This window comes from Dermacentor andersoni, chromosome 5 (assembly GCF_023375885.2).
Source record: "Dermacentor andersoni chromosome 5, qqDerAnde1_hic_scaffold, whole genome shotgun sequence".
NCBI classification, from domain to species: Eukaryota; Metazoa; Arthropoda; class Arachnida; order Ixodida; family Ixodidae; genus Dermacentor; species Dermacentor andersoni.
In genome coordinates, this window is record NC_092818.1 from 90,287,724 (window position 1) to 90,299,282 (window position 11,559).

The window sequence follows — 11,559 nt, forward strand, 5'->3', positions numbered from 1 at the left end:
ATATTATTTAGAAGTATGCAATTAATTGAATTCCACTTGTATGCAGCATTGTACCAATGATAACTTAAATAAACTTAAATGATAACTAAAAATCTTGAGATGATGCCACGAAGCGAACAAACGATGAAGCCTAATATGATGCGCCTACCGTTGAGACAGGAAGTCAGCGGCATTGACTACAGAAGAAATGAGTGTAGCTTACGTTAGCTCAATAAATGACGGCCTGCTGTAATAGATAAGGGACTAAAAACTGTAAATCAATCAACGATGGCAGGGCTAGGATCAGGTGGCGTGATCAAATTAAAAAAAATAAAATGGGCGGAGGATGGAGACAGCTTGCGGTAAGGTGGAGCACTGGGATAGCCGTTCTCCCTGCACTGAACGAAATACTTTATGATTCATGGTGATGATGATGATGATGATGATGATGATGATGATGCTAACGAATTACTATCAGTGCAATGTGTTCAGTGACTTTACTGTTGAGCAACATTTGTAATGTTACTCATGCCAGGGATAACCTCTAGTGGAAAGTCCATGTTCTGGAGGATTTCGTATATTTTCTTTATCCTCGGGCCTAAATAGTATCTGCCTAAAGAGTATTTTGTCTTAGGTTCATTAGTATACATAGTCGCGCTCACCCTTTAGTACGCGCTGCTGTGCTTTGATAATTGAAAGATTAAGTTCTTAGTTTTATGCGCCAAAAGTACAATCTGATTCTGAGGCACGCTGCAGTGAGGGACTCCAAGATAATTTTGATCACGCGGGTTTCCTTAGCGTGAACCTAAATCTAAGTACACGAGAGTTTTTGCATTTCGCCTCCTACAAAACGCTACCTGGGAATCGAGCCTGCAACCTCGTGCTTAGCAGAGTAGTGCCATAGCTACTAAGGTGCTGCGGGCGGACTTCCGTAATTGAAAAAAAAAGCGACTATCAAGCTTGTTTCAATCATTGAGTGCGTGGCGTTTGGCCTGCATTAGGAATGGTGTACATATTAGCAAGGTATGGCTTTGTTGGAAACTAAGCGTTATGTTGCAACATGAAATATCAGCTAGGGCGCCTACATACAGTTGGTAACTCTAGCAAGCTAAATTATGGGGTTTTACGTGCCAAAACCACTTTCCGATTATGAGGCACGCCGTAGTGGAGGACTCCGGAAATTTCGACCACCTGGGGTTCTTTAACGTGCGCCTAAATCTAAGCGCACGGGTCTTTTCGCATTTCGCCCCCATCGAAATGCGGCCGCCGTTATGCGGTTCAATGAACGAACAGGATTTGTTGAGTAGACGTTATTTTAACGCTATACAAATGCGTTGGCCACAAACGAGGACGAGTATTATGGAGTTGGTGTCATTATGAAAACATCCGTCGCTACTGTTCTGGGTGATTAGCCCGTGTAGCCAGATAAATGTCAGTTACACCTCGGCGTTCTTCCCGCGTTCGTTACCTTTCGCCCAATGACTGCAAACAAGGTCTTACATTGAAGTTTCTGTGAAGCATGGATACGGGTCCTGATGAAGTGACTCAACGGGGATGGTGTGTGTAGAGTTGGCCCGGAACAGTCACACAAGATCAAAAATATTAATATTTTTCGCCGCTCCTGCAACCAATAAAAATCCGCATGTGCCGCCGCCTGGTCTGCGCTGGTTTTTGTAACCATAGGAGTACAAGTAAAGAAGAGCAACAGCTCTGAACGCATAGCAAATAATGAAATTTTGTGGTGTGTGTTATCAATATTTAGCCATGAAGTAACCTGACCTGTCACTCATATGGTGATTTCTGTGGTAATCTTTACTGGCACAATTCCTGACTATAATTTAGCTTGATACGTCCCTGCGGAGGTGGCAGAGGGCGGCTAAACCATAAATTTAGGGTGTCATTATCTGAATAAAGAAGGCTTATGTGCTGAAGGTTTTCTAAGTCCGTATATAAAGCAGGTGTACATTGTTGTATATACTTCTTTATATTAATGGAGTCTCGACGAACGTGTACTGTTACTCAGCTTCAGAGAATTGGAGTGAAACGCGACACACTTGAAGTCGCAGAACGATAGAAGAGAATCTATGCAACCCCCGCGATGTTAACTTACAGTTACTGCAAACGGTCCCGTTCCCATCTTAGTTCACCCCATCTTAGAAAAAAAGGCGGACAAATGGTGGCAAGTCCCCAGACAGAAAGAACAAAGAGGCTTTGTCTCTAAACAAATGCAGTTTATCACAGAAGAAAGAAAGTTCGAGGCAATAGAGACCACACCCATCGCAGACAAAATGCCTTGCATGTTATTTGTTGATTTCTCAGCAAGTAATTTTTTTACATGCTTTGTTTATATTGTTTAGATTCTTTCGAACAAGAAGAGTTCAGAGTTTAGAGGGAACGCTTCTGTTCGATTTTTATCCCTTCTCCGTCGCAGCTGTTTTGTTGACGCTGTAGCATAGCCGGGGAAAAAAAAGGACTGCTTTCTCTTCAAACTTTTAATCCTGCTACTTTGACTTACTTTTCAGCACTAAAGTTCTACTTAGATGGCTGAAAATACACGTTAACAACAGCAGGGAAATAAAAAAAGTTCACAGTTTAGAGCCGTCGGTGGAGCGGTAAATGTGAAGTGGTGTCAGACTGCCGGGTCTGTTTCTTTAAAAACGAAGCTCTGAAGATGAACTTATTGCTTTAAACTTATACACGGGAAAAATAAATCAGTCTTTTCTATAAGTATGTACCATTTGAAGCTCTTCAGATATGTAAAAGCTAAGTAGTAATTGCCGTGGATATAACGTATTGCGAACTAGGTCACAAGTGGAGCTATGATTTTGGCATAGTTGTGTAGCTAGCTTCTCCGGATAGTTGGTTTGGAATAGTTGTGCGATTTGTAACAACCCACGCACTCCACTAAGAAGGCCACGAAGGAACTGCAGTGTTCACTGGTCACAACATCGAAGAAGGTTTATTTCGGTAAGTGCCATTCCATCACGAATTGAGTTACGGTACGATGAGAATGCAAAATGGGGAAGAGGGGGATACTAATAATTGGTAATTGTTTAAAAGCGCAAGGAACTACATCGTCATTTGGAGTATCTCGTTTAAAATTTCATTTTTTTTTCTTATTCGAGAAAACTACTAAGCTCCTAATAACGAGCTTATTTTCCACATGCTTTAGGTCGAGTCAGCATTGCTCCTGCGTCCTCTAACTTTTTTTCATGCCCTTGCTGCTTTCACGTGGACTGTATGTCAGCGCTATCTAGGCTTGTGCATGATATGCCAATTAATATATTAAACGTTAACACCAACATATAAATTTAGTCCTTTGTTCTGAATACCAATTTAATTCCAATTTATTCCTCTCTTTTTGTTTGCCCAACGCTAAACCAAAAAGTCCGAGTCTGTTCTTTTAAACACTTCGCGACTGATTTACCAACCGCTGTGGATGAACCTCTACAAACAAATGCTGGTGTTGCTATGCCGTTTAATGAGATTCGGACTCTTCACAAAACGTGTGAATTTTCTTGATTAAGGTATAAGCCGGACGACTTCGTAGGGGCTATTCTTTAAAAACCGTTTGGAACGAGGGGCAATACGAATAAAGGAGGCAGCCCACACTCGCCAAAAACCACTGAGTGTTTAGTGGAAAAGCCGAAGTTACATAAGCAGCGTGCAAACAGGGCGCATACGATGCCCGGACATCATCATCATTTGCTCTACCTTACGCATTGGATAAAATATGGCAGGAAAAATTAGAACTAGTTCTAGTTGCACACGCACGCACCCACGCACGCACCCACGCACGCACCCACGCACGCACGCACACAAACGCTTAATAGACGCATGCACAAACGCCTTGGCAAGCACGTACGCAGTCACAACACAATATGTTTTTATGTGAAAATTGATGATCGGTCTCAGTGCTTAGAAATAATAAATACAGCGTATAATAACACTCTGAATTTAAGCAGATACTTTTCGAAGGAGGCACAAATAAGGCAAGTACAATTGGGAAACAGTCCGCACTAGCTTACGAACTATACGTCCTCGACGGAGGCATATACGCCTCATCAAGAAAACACTTCACATACATCTCAAAATTCCTTGAGATGTATAACGAAGCTAAAATTCGACTGACGCTGGTAATTATTTTGGAGGAAACGTTTCTGCTTAGATCTATTCCCATGTGACCGACTTTCCTCGTTTCATACCTTCTAGCGCACGTGTCACGAAAAAAGCTGTAGCCATCCGCATCACGTCTCCAGCGGCGCTCGCGCCGAATTCTGCTGCTGACATTTCGTTTAACAACGAATCGTGGAAGCTCCGCCTCGAGCTCGGCTCGCTTTTGCCGACCACTGCAGGAGGCCCTATTCAGGGCGCGCTGCGTTGTGCTAGCCGACCCCGAACGCCAAATTGGTTCCGCCCTGAGGCGACGTGACCTTTCTCCTACGCTTTTCGCGGTTAACAAATTTGCTCAGTGCTCGTGCGCTCGCAAACGATCCCAGGAGCGCAGAAGAGTCTTCTTTTTTTTTTCATTCCCCACCATATTCTCTCGAAACATTGCTCGTCCTTTTACGCGTTCGACATATCCCATTGCCGCAATTACCTTCTGTAGAAAGCATGACAGCAAGAAGAGCGACGTACGGCTTTTGACTCTGTGAGCCTCTTTCGTACACGACGTTTTTAATAACAGCCGCAATCCTGAATTGACCGTCAGCACGACTGGAGCCTTGTTTAAATTCATGAGTTGAATAAAAAATTGAGATAGTCAGCATTGGATACGATAAGAAATGTCGCAAAAGAAAGAATTCTTTTTTTGCCACGTGTCGGGCTCAAATTTGCTTCCCAGAGGAAAAGAATAGGCACCCAAGGAAATACGACTATTTTCATTACCTTAGTACGCAGTTCAAATTACGTGCATGATTGGTCTGAAGCTACAAGAATGGCGTTGGCATTCTTTGTCTGCTTCAGGACTTAGAATCCGTCCGTCCGTCCGTCCGTCCGTCCGTCCGTCCGTCCGTCCGTCCGTCCGTCCGTCGGTCGGTCGGTCGGTCGGTCGGTCGGTCGGTCGGTCGGTCGGTCGGTCGGTCGGTCGGTCGGTCGGTCGGTCGGTCGGTCCGATGGTCTCGCGACAATGTTCCTAAGTTTTGGATAATGAGCGCGTCTTACGTGAGAGTGATGACCTGATAACAGTAACAATTTCAGAAAAAGCGGTTGCCGGAAAAACGTAAATTCATGCATTCGTGTCAACATGGTGTACATTGCTGCACCAGATTTTCTTGTGGAATACTGGGTTTTCTACTATGGAATAATTTGAATAGATAGAAGTATTTAGGCATTATATAGAGGCCATCCGAATTGGACTATAAAATGGAATGAGACATTCGTTTAGAATTGTTTCGCCGAACAGACTACTCAGTTATCAAAAACTAATTAAAGGGGAAATTACCATCCACCCAAAAGTAGCACAAATCTACAAAGAAAACCCAAATGGTTTTCTCAGAAAGAAAGCTTCGCAGTTCAGCAAAATTTGTCCTGGTGCAGGATTCGAAACCGGAGCCACTATTTTGCTGGAGCGGTCGCTGTGTCAGCTCAGCTAACCTAGGGCATCGAAGTGCGTGGGCGAATCATTCCACAACTGGAAGCACAGCAACACCGATTATGGCGAATCTTAAAAGCCAGCACATGAACTCTTTAATAAAAAATTCGGCAACACGGCGTACTCAGCATGAGGACATTTAATTATTCTATAACAGGATGCCTTGAAAGAAAATGCACATAGGATCATCCTGGCGTATTGGTTTTATTTAAACGAACTCTGCCATACCTCGAATACAGTTATGTTAATTTTACATACTTCTTGACAGCGCATCACAATTTGTTACTGAGGGGGCGTGGTGAGTTTGCTGACCTGAAATAAACAGATAGAACCTCACATTGGTGGCCAGCTTCGAAATGGGAATACAAGTGTCCCACGCTGTGGTGGCGAGAACTGTCGCAGGTTTGTGTCAATAGCCTGTTGGTGCTCTCGATTAAGAGAATGTCATAAAAGAACGTGTTATTCGAGCTTTAGAAAGCAACAGAGTACATAGCGGTTGATTATTTAAAATGCTGCCAGTGTGCTATCGCCAGTTAACGAATACCATGACGCTGGAAAGTTATGAAAGCTTAAAAGGTATACTTTTTCAGCGTACAAACACATTAGATGGCCTATAGAAGGATAAGTGCCAGCGTTTTTTGTTTACTGGCATTTAACGAAATCATAAGATAGCAATTATTATTACGGGTGTTGCAACAGGGAAATTTTCTTATTTAACCAAATAAGAAAATTTCACATAAACAATTCGCGAATTTAGAATGGAATATCCGATACTGTATTCCTAAACACAATAAAACGTGAAGGTTATGTAGAAGCCCCAAAAAAGGGTTCATTGAGATTTTTCACATGGCTTAAGTGCTGACAGTGACCTTTAGGTGCATGCAATGCTGTTCACAAATGAGCGTCCATTGAACTGAGGTGGTTGCACCTGAAAACCAATTGCTTGAAGTTGTCTGTCCTTCAATAAAATGATAGAAATAAAAAAAATAAACGCAGTGCTTTAAAATACCATAGAGAGTTGAGTTTGTTCAAGGAGGGAAGTATGATACTTAAGCTTCGTAGACCGTTTTGAAGTGACGGAAACACAGGGCGAATGTTCGAATAATAAGTTGCTCTGCCTAAACAGAAAAGACAAATTTGTAAACATGCTGGCTAAAATTGTGGCCTTCGGAATGAACGACTGAAGATTAATAAACCGACGGTACCTGTCTTGTGCATTCGCAAAGGAACTGGTGTCTTGGCACTGTAACCGCAGCTCTGCTGCTACGCAATCATTTGTAACAGTCCTCGATTTCGTCGTTCTTTCTTTGAAAGTCGATAAGTGCTTAGTCAAACAGCAAAGATTATTCGCTTGAGATTAAAACATTTGAATATCGCGCAGCCCTGGTTATTATACGTAGCAAGAGTGTGATGCATTCGGCGTCATGTTTGAAGGATCACCTTCACCTGCGCTATCCCTTAGCGGTTTATCATTTCGTCCTTACTTTGAAAAAAGGTTATTGATATCGTACCCTCTACCGTGAAATCTTTCCTATAAGAATGTCCTAACAAAATATTCAATGCCTAGGTGCTTAGAGCCCGAAATTTCTTTAATGAAACACACACTATAACATCTGATCTCGGCAAAACTTGACTTCCTGGCTTTCTCAAAGAACATATGAAAATGACAATATTGTGAAGTTCGAGAAATTGGAGCCCTGTAACGTCAAACTATTCCAACATGTTTTTATTACAATCTCCTGACGTCATATTTACGTAACCACCGACGCGAACATCGGGCAGAAAGTAACCCACAGCGTCGTTTGAAAAGACAAATCAAATGCGGTCCTCGTTTATAGGTCACATTTTTTTTTTTTTTTTGCTTTCAGAGCGAGTAGCGTTGCCTACATTGAGCAGTTTTTCTTATCTAATTGTCTGACACAAGGCGAGGAGCATGCTCAAGCGGAGAGGGTTTCAGTGGGGCCTAGCCAGCACTGTGAATGTAGATAACCGTACGAGAATGGTGGTGCCGGTGTCTGTGGTTGGTCCGTTTACCGTTACTTAGCTTGCGGTGGCTGGTCAAAAATCACAGTGGCGTGCAACGGAATGTTAAAATGCCGCTATAACGGGTCCTCAGCAATGTAGAGTTGGCACAGCTATGCTGTGTATGTGCCGAAAGGGCTCGATAACGTTATATTGCCAAACAAATTTTTTAATATACGCAAATAAATTCATGCTCCTCGGCAGCTCCGACTTGCCGGTGCCAGAGTGGTCGGTGGGCAGCCATCTTCTATTCCTTTTGGAACGGATCACTGCCCGTCTATTCAGAAAAAAAATCAGCTTTGTTCGGCATATTAATGCGCCTTTATCGCGTGCACGCCACTTTGACGCGGTGAGTTTTCGCAGTTTTATGACGTCGCGTGACAGACAGATGGTGTGAGCGCAGCACGAAAACGCTTGACCAATAGCAAAGCCTAATGGCGATAAAGGCGTCGAATCAGATATTATTATGTTTCTTTCGTTTGGTATAATTGTGCATAATCAGTGCGCACGTATTATATTAATGGGGAGCTTAAGCGGTTTTCGTGACGTCTCGTGACAAACACGCGAAGAGAAAGTGGTCCGAAAAATTTTTTTTACCAGTCGTGGAGGGCTGAGCGCTGAATTGGAATAGAAAAGTTTGGAATAGCTTTATTTTATAGCGCCCATGGTCGCTATTTCATACTATGTTTTCTGTCTAAGTATTTTTGGACAAAGTAGAACTCAAATGCTTGCTACTTACCTGCAACGCATTACTTGATGCTAATGTGTGATGAAGTTACCGTGCAGTGGGCAGTGCCATGTCAAATCAGCGAGTTCCCGCAAGCAAGAAGCTTGTTGCGACCGATGTGTTTTATAGAGAGTTAAGGCGTTTCCCTCTGAGTATTTTCTTAACGTGGACGCTGCCGTCTAAAAAACAGGGAGAGTAAATTCCATGGAACAGAAAGCCAGTGGATAGAGGTGAGCATCAACTCCGAAGACTGGGTATTTACACCAAGATCATGTTACTAATTCTTATGTTGCGAGTAGTACGTGTAGTGTGCTCCCTTACTCCTGAAATCCATCGTATGTGTCTTTGTGTGATGCGCATGAAGCAAATACGTGATAACCACTCACCGTCCCTACGGATCCTGGCAAGCCAGCTCGTCGACTCCGTAGAAAGAGGCACTCCTAAGGCAGCTGAAGGATGTTGCGACAGAAGCGTTGGCAGCAGCAACACCGACAATAGCGTTGTCACCAGCACCAAACAATGGCCTGACCACCGCGTCGTTTGCAGCGGCATGAGTTTTGGAATTCGGGTGGACGCAGGAGGGCACGCCATCACGCTTTTCCATGACCCAGCGGTCCCTGACATTATTCTATCTAGATGATCAGTATATTCTCCACAATACGTGTTGTAACACGTGTTTTTTTTTTACATTCTGAGTTCCTATGATGTACACTAGAAAACGTACAACGGTACTCGAGCACCTTAAAGCATCGACAATGCTGTCGAATGATGCTGGAAAATTTTTAAAATTTTACAGCTGCTAACCTTGCTGTAACTTGCGAGGACGCCAAGTCAACTCGCTGCCATTGTGTATACGGTCATTGCGAAGCTTTCGGTACACAGGCTGAGGAACGAGTGATGAAAGCTGCACAAAAAGTAGCTAAAAAACTACAAGATTCTCGGCCTTGTCGTTCTTTCACTAACATGAAATGCTGTCACAACTCTCACGTAGCAGACGTGATGCAGGAACTGGTGTATTATGATATATAGACAACTGCTAAAAGAAAAAAAATGCTACCTCTCTTCATGGCGCAAATTTAATATCATAGAACGTCTTCTGGGTCGACCCCATAAACTAACGCCAGGCAACTTCCTTACGATCATGATATCACAGTCATCATGCCATCAAGCACCTCTGAACACTCGCTTCCGCCATTTAGTCAGTAAAGCAGGGATCTCTACAAATTCCAGAACCAGGTTGAATTAACTCCTCTGGCAATGCATTCTCTTCTGAACTGCATATAAAGCAAGTAGTTTCTCAATTTATCTTTCGTTTTCACACTACCGTAAAAATCTTGCAGTGGTCCCGAAGCACATTCAGAATTGTATCGTCGAATGACACGACAGATAAGTTGTGCACCGCAAAACCGGCTAATTGATCTAAAACAGGCATGCCACCTGGAGCTGGCATGCCACAAAGCTTGTCTCTATGACCATCTGCCCTGCTAGTTCAGTCAATCGGAAAATTCGAGCGTGGTATTAATTTCGTTAGCAAAATTCTCTCATGGAAAAGAAAAACAAGAGAAATTTACCGCCCTACAGAAAATTACTGGCACAGATATTTACTGTCATTTTACACGTGGTCACAGCTTGACATTTAACTACCAGTGCCGAGTAAAAGCTATATAGAGGGAACTCTTAAAAAAGTTATTTCTCCATCCTTCGCAAGAAGATCCTCAGCACACTACTCATATCCTGGGTGTATACTCATAAAACTTCGCACGATATTGATGGAAACCGAGCAGGGACTTGCAAATTAGTTGAACGCAAGGACACGTCCTCTTCACTGAAGCGGAAGGTTACTGCGTCCACCTTACGATGCCGGCGGCCCCGTGTCGAGCGGTGCGCCACGTGTCTTGTTCGGGCACAGTCGCGCGCGCTTTCCCGCTTTCGGAGTTCCGGGCTGAGTGAGCAGGAGTACGGTGGATGAGAGGAGGCGAGAGGGCGCCACCACTGGTCGAAATCAGGAGAGCGGTACCCACCGCCGCACTCGGCCACTCCACCACATTCTGTGTTTGCGACGGGTCACAAAATCCCACATTGGGCTCAGACCCTCCTCACAACTCGGGGAGAACAGAAGACCAAGCAGGGATGAGAGCAAGGGGGCCTGAGGGAAAACAGCGGGAACGGAGCATGCGCTTTGATGCGCGCCTCTCACTTCGCGACCGATGCACGCCTGGCCGCGTGCAGCGCCATCTGATAGCGGTTGGGAGAACTTTCGCACTCGAAATTTGTTGGGGCGGTTTATGGCTTTCCTGTTGCGTTCGTCCTTTTAAACTTCGGCTCGCTTTTCGGCATGCTTTTTTTTTTCTTTTCATTCTTCCGCGTAATTTCCAGGCGCAGCCGACCACGTAGGCCGGAAAGTTTGCGAAAGAAAGGATGTGAAGCTAGAACCGGCAGATAAGAGGAGTAGAGCGTTACTCTTGGGGGGGTCCGGTGCAGCGCTTAGGTCCCTTCGTGTTTCGACAATTTGATTATACCGTGGGTTACCGATGGTGCGGCGTAGGGAATGCACTCGCCCAACTTTTGTTTCTTGTCACTGCATCGCATGTGATACCCCTAAATTATTTTTTAGCACAAGCGTATAATGCTAAAGAAGACCCGGAGAGAAGAACCACCGAGATACATGATAAAAAGAATAGCTGGGTGTTGCTACAAACGGCGAGAGAGGTGCAGGCACCTTATTTTTGGTATTGTACCACTGGAGCTCCACGTCACTAATGTAAATAATATAGTACGGAGCACATTACGGATGCAGAAATAAGTACTAGTTCAGCCGAAGGCGCTTGTCATCGATCCCAATAAAGTAGGTATGCATACCAAAAAATTTCCATACTACTTAAAGCAATCTTGTCTTTCCCAAAAAGCCCTCGGCCTCATTGTACCAGTCCTTCACGGCTGAGTACTTTCCCCATGAAAAAAATGTCCACGAATACGGCAGAATATTACCAGAAACGGGTGCGCTCCCTTATATACTCGTGTTCTCATTCAAAGTATGGCTCTGTTTTAATACTCGCTATACATGCCTTAATCGACAGCTAAGCCAACATCAGACATTTTAAATGTCGTTCCAATCCGAACGATTCCCGACAAAAAAGACAAAGTCGCGAGGACACAGCCGAATTCAACAACAATATAGGCCACTTTTTGCCCTCCAAAAAAGATGGCGGCTTGGCATAATGCTTGGAAACTCGACAGG

General features: G+C 43.9%; 1 protein-coding gene across 1 annotated transcript in view; it reads right to left on the minus strand.

Annotated features, from left to right (window-relative positions):
* LOC126530855 (uncharacterized) overlaps positions 1–10,928 on the minus strand; it is a 53,305-nt gene extending 42,377 nt beyond the window's left edge. The window contains exon 1 of the mRNA XM_050178159.3: positions 8,708–10,928. Within this exon, the coding sequence (XP_050034116.2) occupies positions 8,708–8,945 (238 nt within the window). The 5' untranslated portion in view covers positions 8,946–10,928. The remainder of the gene's footprint in view (positions 1–8,707) is intronic.
* Positions 10,929–11,559: the final 631 nt, after the last annotated feature.